The sequence below is a fragment of the Betta splendens genome, chromosome 2, assembly GCF_900634795.4.
Source record: "Betta splendens chromosome 2, fBetSpl5.4, whole genome shotgun sequence".
NCBI classification, from domain to species: domain Eukaryota; kingdom Metazoa; phylum Chordata; class Actinopteri; order Anabantiformes; family Osphronemidae; genus Betta; species Betta splendens.
In genome coordinates, this window is record NC_040882.2 from 5,913,249 (window position 1) to 5,933,246 (window position 19,998).

The 19,998-nt window shown below is 40.1% G+C and overlaps 1 protein-coding gene across 3 annotated transcripts; it reads right to left on the minus strand.

Annotated features, from left to right (window-relative positions):
- Positions 1–277: 277 nt before the first annotated feature.
- LOC114851089 (voltage-dependent L-type calcium channel subunit beta-4-like) lies at positions 278–18,668 on the minus strand. Of its 3 annotated transcripts, XM_029142647.3 has the most exons (14): positions 18,429–18,668; positions 16,871–16,954; positions 11,858–12,028; positions 11,580–11,702; positions 11,305–11,432; positions 9,203–9,279; positions 8,726–8,745; positions 7,319–7,399; positions 6,611–6,669; positions 6,203–6,312; positions 5,919–6,070; positions 4,933–5,028; positions 4,639–4,824; positions 278–4,483 (listed from the first exon to the last, which is right to left on the minus strand). In XM_029142647.3, exons 1-14 carry the CDS (start codon positions 18,489–18,491, stop codon positions 4,223–4,225), a joined length of 1,611 nt encoding a protein of 536 aa, XP_028998480.1. In that variant the 5' UTR covers positions 18,492–18,668; the 3' UTR covers positions 278–4,222. The 3 variants fall into 3 exon arrangements, with proteins under 3 accessions (XP_028998480.1, XP_028998481.1, XP_028998482.1); XM_029142648.3 differs by lacking the exon at positions 9,203–9,279 and having other exon boundaries at positions 8,726–8,744; positions 18,429–18,665; XM_029142649.2 differs by lacking the exons at positions 16,871–16,954; positions 18,429–18,668 and adding an exon at positions 14,916–15,411.
- Positions 18,669–19,998: the final 1,330 nt, after the last annotated feature.

Consider the following 19,998-nt stretch of genomic DNA (forward strand, 5'->3'; position numbering starts at 1 on the left):
AAAGACAGAGTCATGAAGGCGAATGTTTTATGTAAAGGGTCACCTGCCACCATGCAACTCTAATTATTTCATTTTAATAATTATTCCATTTTTGTGTTTGTTTTTGTCATTGTTATAAATTTGGGGATAAATAAGAGGCTATTATTGCTCAAAGATTTTTGAAGGCCCGAGTCTACAGATTAAACATGCTTTCAACAAACAGCTAATGCCTCCAAACAGAACATGAAATCAGATGATAATGAAATAGTTGAGCACAATGAAAACACACTTTAGACAATTTCAGAAGGACTCTTTTATTTTGGAAAAAACTGTTTGAGTCACTTGTAGCTTTCGCCTTAGACGCAGTCCCCTCCAATCGTATGTATTTTCTTCAAATTCTTTTTTATAAATTAGAATGGTATATTATGCATGCAATACCGCATTAGCCGCTTAGGGTTTCATCTTCCACAGGAAAATAAAAACACACAAAAAAATCCCTTAAAAGTCCAGATGAAGCTGCTTGGAAAAGGTGGTGGGAGAAGCCACAGCATGAAGCGATGTACACAGTTTGCGGTTGCATAGTACAGTACATGAAGTTCCTCATTTTAAAACAGCATGCCGTTTTCTATTGCACATGACTGAAACTTTGTATACTGGACCTCGCAGTTGTCCCAGGTGTCCCACGTGGGTAGTCGTTGACTCATTTCAGCATGTATACAGCAAATAGCATCTTTCAAAGACATTATGTACATTTATTTGTTATAAAAATAATTGCCAGCAAATATTCATCTATTACGTTTTTACTGGAATAAATGTTTGTTCTTTTTTTGAGTCTGTTTTTTTCTCCTGTTCTACATTTTAACAAACAAAATCCTCCTGATAAGTTCTGTATTTTGTGGTAACCTTGAGATTTAGTCCATGAGAAATCAAAAAAGACATGAATTTCATTTTTTGGGATAAAGGTTTGGCAACAGCTGAATGCTAACTTAAAGTTTTGAGTTGTGTGTGAGTGACTTGCTCTTCTCACTTAATTCTTATGGTCTGGAAATCCCTTGTGATTGTCTCAAGCAGCCCAGCTCAACATTGGTTGGTTTGATTTCAAATGGAAAATGGCTCCCTGTTCAATCAACCAATGAGATTTTGATGCTATGGGGCATGAGACATAAAAGCGTGCTTGTAAACAGTAGCAATACACACTTTATTTATTCATAATTGCAGCCTTAGTTTTAGTCTATTAACAAACTGTGCATAACAAAGAGATAAACAGAACATGTGGACAAAGGAATTAATGAAATAACCTGTGCCCTTGTACCAGATTCACATTATAGGAACCAGTTCCTGTTAAACCGCCTGCGTTTCCATTTTTTGCTTACTTCTTTGTGCTATACAAGTTCTTGAAAATAACTTTTTCCCTTTTATCCAGATCTACACAAAGTGAACAGAAGTATCTGATGCCAGGTCAAGTTTGAAATGTTGGACAGGCCAATGTAAAATTAAACACCACAGGGCAGAAATTTGATGCACTTTCATACAGTATGATTAAAATACAAACAATGCTACAATACTGGTTAGTAAGAAGCACTCCTCAGGTATTCTAATAAATCCAATCTGCATTTATGTTGGACTGTTTCAAAGTATTGAGGGCATAACCAATTTAGTAACTCTTTTTATAGATCTTGGATAAAAAAAGACATAGTAACTCAACCTATTTAGTCACTGTTTATTTGGTGAGGTTCCTTCACTGCTGGTGAGCACCGAACCAATCTGGTGCTGCATCGGTTACTACTGTACATCACACCTGAAAGGGAAAGGGTCTGAGAGTTAAGAGCAGCTTTAATGTGCGTCTAAACGTGCTGAAGAAAACTGTTCATACCCATATTTAAAGAGTACTGTACACCAGAAAAGGAGGTCAGTGATTTATAGTCCTCAAATGTATTAAATGGCAGCGTGTGTCTGTCTACTTTTACATCTTGTGCACAGTGTCTTAGATTCGTCAATAAATATAATCTATTCGTCCCTTAGTGTTAAATGATCAATTTCTCAATAAGTTTGATTTATTTATACACCAGGTTGGTCCAAACAAACGATATCATTGAAATAAGTGTCAGATAACCTTAATGTCTTTATATCCTGTCATACAGAAATTTGCAGAAAGTTTCATGTCTGTACCTGTCATTTTTTGATTTCTGTGGCATGAAGGCCTTGTTTAGACACTTGACACGCTGCCAATGAAATACGTGTATGAGAGAACCACATGTTGTAAGAGTCATTACAGCAACATCTGTTACCTTAGGACCAGTTTTGAGAGTTTGGTTCTAATGGTCCTTAACCTCATCCTTCAATTGCAGCAAAGCAAAGCAGTGGGGTCATTTTTGTATTTAGTGAAATTTATTATCAATTTGAAGTCAGTCTTAGGAATAAAATTAGACTTTTTATCTCGAAACAATAAGACAATTAATTCATAATCACAATGTAATATCTTAAAAGAATAGGATTTGTACAGTACACTATGGTACCACCGCTTCGAAATAGTAGTAACCACAGCAGCTCTTTGCTTCCACACTGAGCACCATGTTCATTAAATAAACCATTCCCCCGTTATCAAATGAGCTTTTGGTGCTACAGTAAAATACTGTTAGACAGTTGCTTCTAACGTAACATAACTCTGGATTATTAGAAACTATCTTTATGGCGTCCCTTCATATGAGTCATGCAATGCACCAAAACGTTCTTAATGACATAAACCAATAGTTTATTGGTTTACATAGTTTTCTGTGCTATTTCAGTGTATTTAGTTACAAATCTCAGTTTTCCAGAGATATCACTTATAAGTATTTTGGGCCTTCTCGTCTTTTCTTTTGTCTTTTTTTTGAGAACGGTGCCCTATTTTCTACAAACATCAACTTGAATCTATTTTACGTTTGGAGTGAACATGCTCTGCAGTCAGGACAACATGCCAGCTACACAGGGAATTAACATGATGCAACCGACCCTGCCATGTCACGCTTTTGAAACCAACGGAAGGAACTTTAGTAGCAGTTAACCAATCGCGTCACTTACTAATAACTGTGTCAACAACTCCATGTGTGTTTTACCTCTACATTACCTTGACCTTGTTACTAATGAACAGAAAACAACTTGCAGCTTCAGCAGCAGGTCTATCAAACTAAATAAAGAAGTTCTGGAGCAAAAGCATCAGCCAGAACATACTGTACCAAACTGCTCGAATGGTCCTCACAGCATTAGCTTTTATGCTGGTCCTGATCCCAACAATACTGAATGCATGTCAACTAGCATCTTGCTATTGCATTACACTACATCTGGCAGACTGTTGCAGCCGTCGCCTTCTCTAGCTAGCTGTTTAAAACAGTAGCATTATTGCCCTCCCCCACAGTCCCGGTGAGATCTGATCCCAGCACCATCGCAGTCTGTTCTGCTCACGATAGTGAGGGTCTTCACCAAAATGAAATCCTAAAGCTATGCTACAGAAAAGCTGGCCTTGCTCAAAGTGACTTTCAAATAGCAAAATAGTCTGGGAATGTGAAGCACCAGTTTTTAAAACTAGCAGCCAGATATCATCCGCACCAACCTGGCACCTACCACCTATCCACAATCAGGCGATATAGAAAAACGGACCTCCCACCCCATCTATGCTCCATCTTGGGAGAATCCAGAATGCTAGGTAAGAAATACCAATGAAGTGGATGCAGAGGTTGATCATCTATCAGCATGCAATAAGCTAATGCTAATGAGTGGATTTATACATGGCCTAGGATAGGGGTCAGCAGCCTGCAGTAGTCTGTGCACGGTGGACCTCCCTCCTACCTGGTGCGATATTCCAGGCACTTAGAAGCCCAAACACCATCAGCATCTGACCACTATCTATAAAGGAGCGTACCGACAGAGGCAGCAAGCACAATGTGCGCTGCACGTCTGCTGAGCTTCCAGTTGGGACAATCCCAAAATGTCCCAGGAATAGAAAGAAAAGGAATTGGTAGAGTTATTGTTGGTATACTGAACCTCCTGACTACTGATACTGTTGATTGACGGGGTTGCTTTGGCAGTTTGAATCAAAACAAATGTGACTTTGATCTTGAAGGAAAAATACAGCCGGTTAAATGAAAGTAATTTGTGCGACCCCTTAATAAAAACAGGTACAATTTGGGACTGTCTTGGCTCTGTTGCAGCGTTTATTTTGGGTGGACTCTGGGCCGTCTGGTTCCCGGTGTTGATGGAAGTGGGTTCAGAGCCGGTGCCGGGAGTCATGGCTGTAGCTGCCTGGCGAACTGCGATTGCGATGTGGTTTGTATGCATCCTGATAGGGGTCCTGGTAGTCCTGGTAGGGGTCCTGCTGCTCTCGGCTCTGCTGTGAGCCAGACGACATGCGGTTGCGTCCCTTGTGCGCCCGCTCATTGTGGTAATTTTCATCCGATGTCATCAGGTTGCGTCGTTCGTTGGGGGTAGAGTGGTCTCCTGTGTGGTTGCTCTGTCGCATTCTTTGGCTCTGTAAGTTACATAAACCAGCCACACAGGTTAAAATTACATTAAAATCTAATTATACTGGTACCCAGGTCAGGAATCAGTGGCAGGAGGAAAATGTTTGTTAAAAAACTGAGGATGCAAGGCTGCACTCTTTCCCCTGAATGATTCGATGTGTACCTGCAGTCCAGAGATGCTGGTGGGGTAGGGGGTAAGAGTGGTGGGGCCCAAGTTGCGTCCCAACAGGGGGTTCAGGGGGGTCGCCATTGAGGTATGGGTTGCTTTCCAGTAGGCCTCGAGGTATTCAGCGAGATGCTCACAGGCGTCCTCCAGCTGGTTCTCATCCAGGATGACGTCAAACATTTCCTGTTAGCAGACGGTTGAATGAAGGAAAGATAAGATGCAGCTATGTTTTATTATTTGTATATCTGTACAATAGGTAAATGCATATTTATGTAGTTTGAGCTCACTTACTGGTGGACACTGGGCCAGTTTGTCTGCCGCCACTAGCTGGACATTCAGGTGTTTACTCTGGGACTTCCCTCTGGACTTGACTAACCTCTGCAGGACCTGGATGACAGATAACAAAGCAGATGGCAGTCAAGTTAGATTGCGTTTTTACGTGTCAGGTTATTGCATGCACATTGGAAGGGTGGCGGGGAGTTTTGGAAATTCTGACTTCATAAAACAACAGTGTTACGCTGCTTTTATTTTTTAGGATCACGATCATGTCATGTTACACCATTGTTACTGGTAAATGTTCACTTGATTCAGAAGAGGGAAAAATCATTTCTGTTGTGTGGCACTAAAAAGTTCATTCCAAACACTTGACTGACAATGTCAGTGCTGCGCCTGTGTTCACACGTGATGCATCCTGAATCGTGTACACTGATCAGCTGCAGTAAAGAGAGACCCTCGTCCATATTTGAGGGAACAGGGGGTATTTGTGTTGGAGTGGTCATTGCTGTGTGCCAGTGTAGGACAACGTGCAGCAGACATACATGTCCATGCAAAGGGGCTTCAGTGCAGATTTAAAGCCTCCACAAACTCCTCACACTGCCTTTAACATTCTAGCGTCCCAAAGGCTTTAAAACTACTGTACTGTAATCCATGCTGGTCTGATCAGGAGCATTGTGCCTGTGATGAGCTGTACATTAGTGAAGGGAAGAATATTAATCTACTGTAACACACAGACTGTTACCTTTAACATGTCTAGGAGTTCATGTTGTTTGTCTCCACCACCTGATTGATTTGTGGATAAGGCTCATGTAATTTGTTTAACTGTTGTATGCTAAGGTTTGTTATGCCCAGGCTTGATGTGATGATTAGGTTATTACCCATTTAACCTACCAAACAAAACAGGTTGTGAGTAAAACAAAGCACAAAACAACTAATAATATTGGCTTGCTTTCAACTGTATTCACTGAGAGATGCGTCTTTGTCCGGTCATCATACAGTACCTTTGGTGAGGAGACCTTAACATGAACGATGATGGGGGCCAGGGAGGTCTTGAGGAGCTGAGCCGGGTGGTTGATGGTGTCGGCGTCCAGCACCACCAGCTGCAGGGAGCGAGCCAGCTCAAAGATCCTCTCGATCTCACTCTGCACCTCAGCTGAGGAAACAAATGAGTTAAGCCATTTGTTTGAAGGACAAACGGATACAGCTCAGACTATTCATAGCTTTTCTAAGCTTTTCTTAGGATGACTAAACAAGAAATAAAATGAGTAACATTGAATTGACTTACCGAGGCTTGAGCGAGTGTTGGATCTTTCAATGATGGCCCTCTTACTGGGGTTGTTGAGAACAGAGCGCTTGGCTAAGGATATATCTGCTGTCACACGTGTGATAGTTATCCTATAAAAAGATTTTTAAACATAAAAAATAAATTCAACCAAATGAATTAAAACCATCCAGTGAATGTTCTTGAATCACCTGTGTACCGTGACTCCCATTATTGTTTGTTTGCACACTGAAGAACACGCATTGAAACATTACTGCTTCAAAAAATATCCTGGTACCTTTCATTTAGTTTGTGAGAACTCATAAACTGTGCCGACAACAGTGTCTCTAATCGTGAATGCTATAAAACAGTGACTGCACATATATCAAGACACACACATGCGCACACACGCACACACACACACCTTCTTACCTGCCATCAAATCTGTGCTTAAGGAAGTCAAACAGTGCTTTCTGCATCATATCAGTAACCTAAATAGAAGGAAGGAAAGACAAGTTGGAGCAGTGCTATGGTCATTTAATAGTTGCCTGGTTGTTTTCGTTTTGAAGTGTGGTGTTGATATCTGGATTCATTGTATTAAAGCTGCGTTGACTGATTTAAATACAAGCTTGGTGTGAGGTTGCCGCATCTCGCTGTTTAGCGTGTATTTTACAGTAACTTCTACATTTTGCTAACCTGCATGTATGGTTCTTACCACATTCCCCTTGAAAAACTTCAGCTTGCTCTAGTCTATGCAGCTTTAAATTCTTCTTCCTCAAGTTTTGTACATTACAATGCATTTTTATAAATGAATAAAATCAACATGACAGTTAAACCTCTTTCCAGAAAAACTCAGATCTGCCAATTACATAACATATTTTCTTCTGACCTCTTCTTGTCAGTCTGGCTGCAATCTACATGTTACGTGGGCAATGACACGCTCGCAATTAACTGCGCCAACAGCAAGCAATTTTAGAAAGACATACAGGACTCATCTCCGTTGGGTACTCTCATCCTTTTGCAGCAAGCATCAGCTGTAATTAGCTCTATTTTTAGTTTTTATTCATGGGCGATGAATCAGTCAGGGAACTGAAAGGATATTTTTGACTTTGTTTCCATGTAGAACGACTGGCAGCTCACCTCATAACCCTTGAGCGAGGGTCCCACCAACACTACGGGCCTCATGGAGGGAACCACGTCATACGGGGGGATGTGCTCCGTCTATTAACACAAACATGCTTAATTACTGTGGCAGTAGTCGGCTCTTTGTAAATAAAACAACAGGCCCACAAATAATACACAGAAAATAGATAGAACATGGAGCCAGGAATATCTAAACCTCACTTCCAATCAGATGTTTTGCATGGGAAATTGGCATATTGTTGTGTTATTGCATGTAGCAAATGATAATAGACAAATTATTGTAACTTGTCAAAATGTAACAATAAAAACAAATTACACTGATGCAACTCATTTTTCTACAAAATGTCAGAATAAATTCAACAAGTAGTGTAGACTAAGTGTAGACTTATTACTTGAGTGTAAAGTAATGCAATACATCAGTTTATCAATGACAGCTTTAAAACACTTTAAAACACAACACATAAGTAATAAATGTTTTATCATTTGCTACAGAGATGGATGGACATGATCAGCTACACCCAATACACTGAACTAGTCTCGCCCATTAACACATTACCAGACAAAAAGCAGCACCGTGACACCATACCATGCCAAAGTGTTAATACTATACTATCTACTACGTAGATATTATGTAGAAGTAAATTAAAAATCAAAACTCTACATCTGGAACATGACTCACTTCTATATCTAACTTTTCTTACATTAAATTGTCAAAGTTGCAAAACTAAACCTAAACTAAACTTAGAATAGTTTGAGAGGTGACTCAACTGTGGGAAATTAATAGCAGTAGAATGTTCTAATATATTTAGATTGATTTTGCTCTGGTTAATGTGCAGTTAAAGAAAGCAGCAACTAGTTTGTTTAGCTGAGCACAAGAACTGAAGACATGTGGAAACAGCTGGTCTGGTTTACTGCCAAACTAATAAGAATAAGAATGCCTTCATTAGTCCCACAGCAGGGAAATTGTAATAAATCTGGATATTAAGTAGATGAAAAGTTGAACATTGTGGATTCATGTACCACAGCAGCATCTATAAGAGAAGCTACAGTAAACTACCCATTTGCTGACTACAGCATCATATTCTCTCTACAAAGAGGAAAGAGCCAATTTTCTTAAGTAACTCTCTGCAGTAAAGTGTATATAAAGTCTAAAGACCTACTACCTGCCAGAAATGTTAGGAAATATCACGCTCACAGTTGCAGGTACATTTGACTCTAGGTACTTTGGCATCAAGGTAATGGTGATGGTTTGGCACTGTATACTTCAGGAGTGTTGAAGTATTTTGTGCCCAGGATGTGGCACAAGGCTGTAAATGCTCCACTGCTAACCTCATCTGTACTTTTATGATGGCAGGAACAAGAACAGGAGATGGTAAATGAGTGGGTTCACCGTCGCCAACTTACCACTTTCTGTTTCTGCTTTCCTGTAGGAGGGAGAGAAGACAGTGACAGTGTCGTCAGTAGCTGCCGCCAGAGGAGACGTCAACCAGAAGATCTCAGAAAACATCCAAACATGCCTCGCATCAACAACTTGGCATCATAGCTCTTACCAAATGAAACCTATCAACCATAATATTTCTATGTCCTAAGGTTATATTCACAAGGTCACATGAATGCAGTTCAGAGGGGGGGTCATAGTCTTGTCGTTGGATTCACACTGTGGTAAGCCCCAGTCTCAGAGCGCCTGCAGTCCTCAACTGGAGGAAGAGGAGGATCATGGGAAAATGTACCAACAACTCTACGCAGTGAACTTATGCTCTATGCAGAGACATGGGAAGGGTTTAGAGTCTTATTCTCTCTATGGTGTTGCACTTGAAGGAGCTTGGCTCTAAGCTGGCAGCTGGATACTAACAGCCCTCTCCCTCTGCCCGGTGTTCTCACCTGCGGAGGATATGAGAGGTCGGATAGAGGCAGAGACCTCATCCTCTACACTGGAAGATGAGTTCCCTCCAGACTTACTGCAAAAGACAAGAGGGGATAAAAAAGACAGAAACACACCAAAGTATTAATGCAGAAAGGTTACACAATTAAACTACAGGGCAGAATTATGTACAGTAAAACTTTATATGTAGTACCAGAGTGGCAATAAATACATCACATACACTTTATCATGTGCTAAATGTTCACGTTCAGTGTATTTTAATTACTTATTTATGGTGCCTGAGATCTGATTTCTGTTAGCATCCCAAATTGAAAGGTTGTCAAAATTGTCAGTCTAAATTGACATGAGATGTCCATGGGCATAAAAAGCCTTTCAGTTATAATCACATCAATACAGACAATCCGCCAATTCCTTCAGTGTGGAATTACACAGTCACTAGGAATCACACAGCTCATCCAAACCCACCTACTATTTGGCTACTGGTAAGTCAAGTTTAAAATGCAGATCACATTACTCTTTCATTAATAAGACGTCCATTTTTTTAACAGCCTATCAGGTTCTCTGACAAACAGTATGCTGCATGCTCCATGTCCAGACCTGGGTAGGCTTTACACAAGAGGAGAAACATAAGAGGTATGTGGTGGAAAGGTCAGATGTTATGAGTTTCATATAGAAGCTGGAAGTCTGGAACTGGCAAATGAGCACATCATCGTTACAGAGCTACAACTACATCACTCATTTCAACTCTGTATGAATGTTGTCACCAGTGACACACAGACATACAGATATACATTATGACAGCATGGGTTTGCTTTAGTGACCATCATCAGAATTTAAATTACATTTTGGTTCTATTTTACAGCATGTAAAAACAATGTGTCGTTTGTGTAATATGATGATGGTGAGTTTGGCTTATAAAGATTACAGAGACACGGGGTTTTACTTGTCTCATCACAGGAAACAGATTGGTGTGACAACCACAATAAAAGCAGCAGAGCAAACGGATGAATTTCAGACTTCTCCACACCAGCATCTCTCCCAGTGGGAGACATTTTTTCAGCTACAGGGAAATTTGCGGCCCTGGTTAATAGGGTTTGAATGACTCTATTCGTCTTGAACCACAGAAGCCGAGCTAGTCTGTGAAGCGCTCAAGTGTTCAAGTCTAGTAACATCAGTATTAAACTCAGTAACAAGGCTTGTGGAAGCGCATGAGAGTGACTGTACAAACTCTAGACGACAGAACCTTCAAGACACATTACACACACACACACACACACACACACACACACACACGAGGGAACCAGGGTTCTGATAGGAGCACTAATTACAGCTACTGAAACCGTTTCATTGGTACAGTAGGCGTCAGTAGAAGTGATGGAGTAAACAGGCATGAGTCATAAGCAGACCTGGATCAGAGTAGGTGTAAAAATAAAGCGAGGCTGACACTATGTGATGGTGAACCTCTTACAGAGGACTTCACGAACAAAACATGTGTTATCAGGAACCTTGCGATTTACAACTAAGATTCATAATTTGCACATAAATACTATGTAGTCATAAAATTTTTATTTTAAATAATTACAATAGTAGAGATGCAGTCAACCAATACATTTATTCTTAATTTGTCACTTATTTGTTTAGTTACTCAGTTTTTTTATCTGAATACATACACAGACAATCTACATTACGATGGATCTACAGCCCTAAAAGGAAAAGGACCAAATTCTGCCAGGTACAGCTTTGCAGCATTGCTTGTTTACCTCCTACTGTACATCCACCGAGTTGGACAAGGATTGTAAACCTAATCATTATAGGTAACTGCTGCTAAACAGCTGCTTGTACAAAAGCAATGGACATGGAAATGAATGCAATAAAATGAATGATCGGATCATATTATTGGTGGTACAGCCAGTGAGCCTGTTCAGCCTGTTTAATACCTCCATCAGTCGTCAATCAGTCAAAAAATGTGGATATATCTGTGTCTGTATTCATACAGTTCCTATACAAAATTAACAGTAATTTTAAACTGGTTACTTGATTTTTCTTCTAACAAATATTCATGCTTAAACTATGGGAAAGTGTGTTGCTTTCCGTCACTTACCCTTGGACTCGTCCCCTCTTTTGCTCCTGCTGGAGCCGGATGTTCTCGAGCTTCAGAGGGCTGGGGATGAAGCCGATCTCACAGCCCTCTTTCACTAACCGACCGATCCACCAGTCATTGTTGAATTTCTGAGGATGACAACATCAAGGAAACAAACAAAACACATGAAAATGGAAAAGGAAGAGGATAAGTTTACACATTTACACATTTTTAATGAATAGCATTCATGCAGTCATCCTTTCAGGGAGCATGTGTAATTAAAAAGACAGATATACCTCTTTTATGTGAAGGAAATCCTTTGCATCAAAGGAGATGGCTGTGGCTGGTACTGGAACATCCTCATCCAGTGCGCCACAATAACTGACATTGGTCCTTACAGCAAACGCCACAGGCTTCGTCTGGAGGAAGTATTTACAATGACAGTTCAGTTTTTAGGATATGAGACAAAACACATCCTGGTTCTTTATCCACCAAACCACTCAATTTTTGCCAAACTGGTCTGTGTTTTTACAGCATAGAATGATTTGGCAATCGAGCGCTGCAGTGTGGCTACCTTGGCTCTCTCCAGTTGAATGGCAGCCTGCTGCTCCCTTTCCTGACGGCTCTGCCCTGGTCCTTGACTCTGGCTTGGGCTCTGGCTCTGGACCTGAGCCTGCACCTCCCGCTCCTCCTCCAGAGAGACATCTGAGTCTGATGGTCTGCTTGTATACGAATCAGCTGAGCCCTGCAGAACAGAACAGAAAACATACTTTGAATTACTGGGAAATACTGCAGGGTTGTGGTTCTGTTCATTTATGACACAATGACCACTGGAGATTGTGGGACATCTGAAAAGCCTTTAGGCAGAGACCAGATACTGTACAAACGCTACAGTCCTGGTCAATGTAGTTTAAAGCTTTGACTTTGACGTCAATCAGAGACGTCAAAAAGAAACTGTCAAAATAAATAGGACCGTGAATACGGGATCAAGGCATGGCTCAAAAAGATGAGCAATGACAAACTGCTCCAAACAGTAAGAACCTGGCCAAGGATCAAGTAAACAAGAAGCTGTGGACAGATGCTCCCATATGAGCTTCAGGTTCATGTATGTGTGATGACCATGATATCAAATACAATGTAACTCTACTACAAGATCAAAGATTAAAAAAAGCACCTCCTCTATGGGATGAGTCATAAGTTTGAGCGTTCACGTTGCCAAACCACCACTCTAGACTTGGCACAACGCAGACCAGGTGAAATGGATGATGTAGAAAGCAGCAGACTGCCAGGAGCGTCTCAGACAAAGTGGAATTTCCATTGCTCTGTTGTCAGCAGCTTGTATGACCACACACAGTCAATGTTACGCTGCTAGACAATTCTGAATAGTGACAAATGTCATCAGTGTTACTGCATCTTTTGGAGCAGAAGTTTAATTATTGTTGTGTTAATGTATATTATTTTATATAATATAAATGCCAATATATTAAATGTTATATAGAACCTAATGTAATCTAAGTTATCTCACAGACTCTATACTGTATACACATATCCCTGCTACCTAAACACTGACACACTGATATGAATATAAAATTACCATTTATAAAGTAGAATAATGTTAGTGACATGCATTTAGTTTTTTTACCTTTTATTATCCATCCCTTAATTTATTCATAAAGATTAGTGATTATTCAAGTCCCAGCTCAGTTGCTGCCAACATTTGTTCTTTGTTTGTAAACTTTCTGAGTTTTAATAACAACACAAGATGCTCTCATGAGCGACCACAGACACAGATAAAAATGGGAAAAGATCGTTGGTGGTAGGCTTTAAGAACATAAAAAGAAAAAGACAGAACAAGACTTATCTGCATAATGTAGGTGTTAACTAAACAGAGGCCCAGAGGGCTGTTGTGAGAGTCCTTTGAAATAAATGACCCTTCAAACTATAGCTCAGTATAGAAAAGAACAGAATACCTTCACAATGTCAACATAAGCATTTCTAAACATTTGTGATTCAGTCACACAACATTAACCTGACCTGATTTTACCAGTGCTGCTTCTTGAGACCTTTGTCCTTTTCTTGTACACTTTTTCACTCACTCAATCACTGTAGTCCACTTACACTTGCTAGACAAGAATTTCACATCTTGAAATATGCAACATTTTTGGACATGGCCGGATCAAGTGCTTCATTACGCTGTGTTAATCTAAACAATCAGCAACTAATGATGACTCAATTAAGAAAGACCATTAGTCTTAAGAAGATCAATACAGCTAGTCATCACAGCTAAGCACTTTCGCTTTTTCACAAGCTAGCAGTGGCAAAGCCTGACTTCAGCACGCTGTTGGTCTGAACAGTGCAAGTAGAGCATTCAGGAAGCTGAAGTCGTTTCTAAATTTAAGAAAACCCAAAAGAAGCAATTGCAATTTTTCCAATATTTCTGCTTGAGTGGTCAGGTTAATTTCTGGTGTGTTCTTTAAACGGGACTAAATCAGACTATTTGTCAGTGACAGTGTTATTTAAAACCCTTGACAAATAAATTCTTCCCCAGGAATAATCCTGACATTGTCATGATGGCATCACCATGATGATCTCAGGCTGTAGCAGAAAACCAGCGGCTGACAGTAACAGGGGATGTGTCATGTCTTGAGTAGCATTATGGGAAATGTAGGATGCAGGTTTGGGGAATTTAACCCATGACAGACAATATTAATAAGTAGAGTATGAGTCAGAATGTTTTAATTTTGAACAAAATGAGGACCTGATGAAGTAATCATTTAATATTCTCAAATATACACCAAGTCTTGTATATTCTAGTATATTGAAGAATAAGTATTTTTGCTACCGTTTTCTCAAATCATTCAATTTAGGACTAACAAGGCTTTCTGAATATAGGTCCATGTATCTGTGTGGAAGCTTTGGGTAGGTGCAATGTAGCATCCGAGCTATTATCCAATGGAGTAGCTTCAGCATGTGACTCATCAGCATCAGAATCCACTTAATGACATCACGATGCATGTTTCGCAGAGCCTCTCCAACACACAGTCGCAGGGTCAGAAATAAAATGTGATAAATTGAGTGAGGATTTATCACTCGACTGTGGCTATGGTAATGGACACTGGGGAGAAATCAACACCTTCCCATCTTCCTCTTTGAATCAGGGCTCGGTCCATCTCTGAATGGTACGGAGCGTGATGATCCCTAAATGGCTACTCCTGGCTCTGCTGGATTCCTGACGTCCGTACTTAGAGGCTTATACAGCAAGTACAGAGCCACACATCACAGGCACATGCCAATTTGGAGCCATACATAAAGAAATGTGTGAATGTCACACATCAGAAGCCATCTGCTTAATGTGCAAACCTCCCCACACACACACACACATACACACACACACACATACACACACACACACACACACACAGCAACACCCACCCACTCACCCAACCCCCTTCCAGGCAGGCATAGCCCACGATCACGCTACAGTGTACCGCTGGCTAACCCATTATGTGTGTCGGTGTGTGCACTGGTTGACTACCTCCATCAATAAACACACACCAGGAGAGAATAAAATCCAAAATACACACACACACATACACACAAACACACATACACACACACACACAAACACTCACCGCCTCCGAGTCTTCAAATCCATGCAGGTACAAATTGTCATACATGGAGGTTTGATATTCCAAAGAGCGTCTTTAGAAGAATAGGAGAGAAAAAATGAGAGTGGAGGCAGAGGAGGAAGGAGGGGGCAGCACAGAGAAAAAAGGGTGGAAAGGGGGGGATGACGACAATCCCGTCTCTCCACAGCAAGAAAGGAATAATTTAAAAAATATCTCCCCTCCCGTCAGATCACGCCTGGTCCTCTAGAGGCCCCGTCGCTTGATAGATGCAGCTTCTACCTGATCCTACAACGCTGCTGGCTGGCTCACATTATAGGATGGAGAGAGTCTCCCCGGAGGTAGCCCAATCCTGGTATTTCATTTCATTAGGCTTCCACACGCTCACATGCACACACACACACACACACACACATATATATATAAAAGAGCGAGAGCAGAAGAGGCAGCAGTAGCAGGAGCAGAGCAGTGGATCCTTCCTCAATATCCAAGCCTGATGACAGAGCCAGTGTGCGAGGAGCTGATTGGCTGTTTGGCTGACCGCTCAGCTTGGATGAGCGCTCTCCTTGATTTTTTTTTTTTTAGTGCAGGAATCAAGGGGAGGGAGAGGGAGGAGGAAAGAGGGGGATAGCATCCTCCATTTCCCTGTTACCTCAGATTCTCACTTTGCTTATTTATTCTATAGGCAAAGAAAAAAATACACATTTAATTTTAATTATTTATATAAATGAAATTTACATACAGCTCCAGATCAACTATGGTGACATACCGGTATGTCAAGTGGTGTACAGCACACTGACATGTATGTATATTTTATGAAAATTAAGTGAGAAAGTCCCAGATTATTTATTTTTTATTATTTATTTATTATTTACATTTAATATTTTATTTAGCTTGTGTGCATATTTTCTGGATTTATTTGTTGGTTATGATAATAAAATGTGTTGGTTAAACAATTGTTTAAATGTGTCATCTTAGGCTTCATAACTATTATCTTTTGTATCGTTTTATGGCCCTATATGTCAAAAAAATACCTGAAAATCAATTTCATATTCAAGAGGATAACTATCACTTTAAGTCATTGGTACTTTGGCACCCATGTGCCCACAACAGGAGATTATTGTTCTCTATGAAAGCCCAACATCATTGTTAATGTCCGTTTACAGCGTAAATGCTGTAAGTGGTTCTGGAAAATTAGCTCAATAAATTAATAACATGACATTCTTTGGTTTCAACTTCTAATGCAACATACACACACTACACACACACACACTATGAGACAAATGTTTAACATGGGGAGTCTTCCTCTGTCATTAATATACTGCAACCTTGTACTGGTAGAAAATTACTGCCCCCTGCAGTCAAGAATGCAGTCATCCCACCACCCCTAGCGTTGCTACAGTATGTGTCTCAGGTGTGAGTCAAACACATGTAAAACATGCTCATCGTTTATACAACTGCATAAGATAATGTATCTATAATGTTTAACATGTATTATATAACAATAATGTGTATTAGTGAAAAGTATTAATATTTGTATGTGTACATAAAAGTAACTTGAGGTAAAAGTGTGTGTTGGTGTAAATATGTTTGTGTATCTTTGTGAGTATATGTTTATACAGATGCGAGTGTAAATGTATGTATACTTTCTATCTGTGAGAGCAATCAAGAGTGCGAAAGCAATTACCCTCTGATATCAATAAAGTTTTCTGAATCTGAATCCAAATCAACACATAACTGCAGCTGGTTACTAGTAGTCACAAACGCCACAGCGTGCATTCAACCATAAACAATGTGAAAGAACCTTGACCACAAATGACTGAGACGTAGCCTAATAGTCACATCTGAACATGTACTCATGTTGATTCTCATTGTGGAAAACAGCACCTATTCACTATTACAGTAGAAACCCATGGGATATTGCCAGGGCCAGTCCAGGGCTATTCCCTGCAGCTCACTACCTGTCTGAGGATGAAGCTGGTAGACGTGGTGCTGCCGTCCGACCTCTTGAGTCGGCTCCTCCGAGAATAAGTGCCTCGGTTCACCTGCACAACCACAACAAGCAGAACTCAGCCAACAGTCACACCTTTTTCCAAATAACAAGTACAAAAGGACACAAAGTGGTATTAGTGCACATCTGACCAATATATGGCTCATATTTAGAAAGATCTGAATGAGAAAATTAGGTCATAAAATGAATTAAACTTTTACAAGCAAGTCACACACACATTGTTGCAACACAGCCAAAAGCACAGTAGCATATATGGACATTTGTCTTGTATACTAACTTTTTCACTTACCTTCATTCTCTTTCTTTCTATTTTCTCTTTCAAAAATAGCCCTAAAGGATCACATGGTTGTTCTCTGGGGAGCTAAATTAATTATCTGCCAGTGATTTGCCCCATTTCTGCACAAGTCTCCAGAGTTAATGACAATGTCACCGTTAAAAAGTCTGAACCTAGTTCCCTGAATTTTTTAAAACAGGGCCATTAATCTGGGTCACCAGATCTCTTCTGTCTCTCTCTCAAATCAAGCCAACGGCCCAAAGCCAAGAAGGGTTATGATGGATAAAGTTAGCAAAGCCTATAAATAGCCAGCCATTAATACCAGCAAGTAACCTCAAAGAACCAGGTTGGGTAAAAAATGAAAATGATTAAAAAAAAGAAAATTTATGAAAGATTCATTAAAACTCAATGTAGTATATGAACAGTTATTTACCTAAATGCTATATACGTTTTAAAATTCTGTTATATTTAGACTTAATTGTGTTTTATTTGTCATTTCTTTTCATCTTAATGAAATTTCAATTTTTACAAATCACTCAAACTACTCACTGAAGCAAATGAGGGTTTAAATGAGGGAGATGAGGACAGTTTAATCAGTTTGAAACAGTTAATAAGCTAATACATGTTGCATTACCAAGTCTTATATAGCAATTACTGTAGGTACAGTAGCTACACTGTATTTCAGTAACATTATAATTGCAACACGTTTTACTGTTTAGCAGTAAAATCTGATATTATTTGAGATAAAGAAAATTGCAATTCGTAACAAAGAACAAATTGGACTTAAACACAATAAAATATGTGCACATTTGACTCTTGAGGTGCTCTTTATTCTGTTCTATTCTATTTTTAATCCAAATAATCTGAGCATGGTAAATAATGATGATGTATTATTAAAATGCAAACACTGACAAGAATAAAAGTGAATCTGTCTGCACGACTACAGGGCTCATGACATTTCAAATCTGACACAATAACACTTTATATACATTGTATATACACATGCATGTATATTAATAAATTAATTTGGGCATGGGGCAGATAAGGTGTGTCCATAATATTCCATCACTGGCTATGTACAGTTGACTCGAGATATTATAGTGATAGAAGGAGAAAACTGAGTAGGACTAGCATTCGCAGCCATAAACACGTAAAGTTATCTACAGTTATTTACATTTTTGTGTAACTACACTAACACATAGTCACACACAGTTTGTCAACTAACACGTCCTACCTGGAAGATGGGCGCTTGGATGCCCTCGCCAATTTTGTTCCGTATGTAGATGTGTCGGGACATTTCGGCCAGCACATCGGTCCAGAGGGCTGGCTGCTCCGGTCCAGCCCAGCGGAGGGGCGGCGGGTTCCGGGCTGCGTGCTCCAGCTTCACTCCACACGGCGGGACATGTGCGCTCGCGAGCTCCTCACTCCCAACAGTCCGCTAGAGACCGGCGGTCAGGTCGCTGCGCTGCGCTGCGCCGCGCGCGACGCGACGCGCGCGCCAGGGCTTCCGTTACGCACGCTGCCGCTGCACGCGCCACTCAAAGCCAGCTGCGCTTGAATGACGGACGGGACTATTTTAGAAACGAGGTGGGTGGGAGGAGGCTTGATTTAATCAAAAGAGCAGGATGGCTGCCTGTAAGAGCAGCCAGGTGACTGTTTTAAATAGAACAACACCTATTTTAGGATCAAATCAAACAGAAAACTAACTATTGTTGTTCCTTATTTCAAACTGAATTGCTACATGGTCTGGTCTGGTGGTTCTTAACCTGGAGGTCATGACCTCACACAAAAGGACTAAACACATCCAAATGTGCAGGACACTGTAGACAATCATATAAAAACAGCTAGGTATTAAAGCTATTAGCTAAAGTTCATTCATCTGGGCCTTTTCTTGTTGGAAACTCAATTCAATAACATTCAGTAAGATTATATACATATATATAAAATCTTGAAAACAGCTGCTTCCCTCCTCTTTTAAACTCTCTGAATGGCGTTGGTTCTGAACTAGGTCATTGGATCATGCATAGGCTCTCAACACAAGTTATCTTTCTAACTAGAGTAAGGGGAACATGAAAGTGCAGCAGAATCGGACTCTTTAAATAGAATATACAATACACGATTGGGTCTTTGTCTTTTTGCTCCTGTTCTACTTTCACTAGGGTATTTTTCAAAAGGTATTTTTTCAGCTTTATCCTGAGCCACTGGCTGACACACAAAGTATGCCTGACCAATTCCCAAGCTGTTCTATTTAAAGTCATCGTCCTCAAGGACTGGTGTTGAACACGGACTGTGAGTTTTGTTGGTCCGTCTGTCCAAAGCAAGCACCTGCCTTTTCTCAACATTTAAATGCATTTTTTTGTATTGAGATCACTGGTAAAGTTTCCATTTGAGGATTCTTGGACAGTGCAGAGCTTCCTGTGTGTCGTCTCTATCACTATGGAACCCTGAGAAACATTTTCAGAACAAGCTTGTGTGCATTAATATAATCAGTTTATGTCGCCTCAAAATGTAATCTATTACATTCACGATATGCAGTATTTAAAAATATACTCATACACAAAGTGAAATTATTTAGATGACATATATACAGGAAGCTTATTTTGGAGAATCACAGTCTGTATTAAAAATGATAACAACAAGGAAGACCTGTTTATATGAGCATTATCAATGAGCATATTGTTTTAGGACAGACTTGAAAATACAACTGTCTTTCGATACATGGTGTTTTTGATTGTTTCTGCTCCCTTTGGCCAGCAGATGTCAGCACTATCAAACCAAAGTTTCCAGACACGGCACAATAGATC

Excerpts from the sequence above, each read along its gene's own strand:
- LOC114851089 (XM_029142647.3), bottom strand. The coding sequence starts at position 18,491 with ATGTCCCGACACATCTACATACGGAACAAAATTGGCGAGGGCATCCAA. Across the intron at positions 6,670-7,318 it reads CCTCGCTCAAGGGTTATGAG|GTTACTGATATGATGCAGAA; the intron begins GTGAGCTGCCAG and ends CCTTCTATTTAG. Across the intron at positions 4,484-4,638 it reads CCAGCATCTCTGGACTGCAG|AGCCAAAGAATGCGACAGAG; the intron begins GTACACATCGAA and ends TGTAACTTACAG.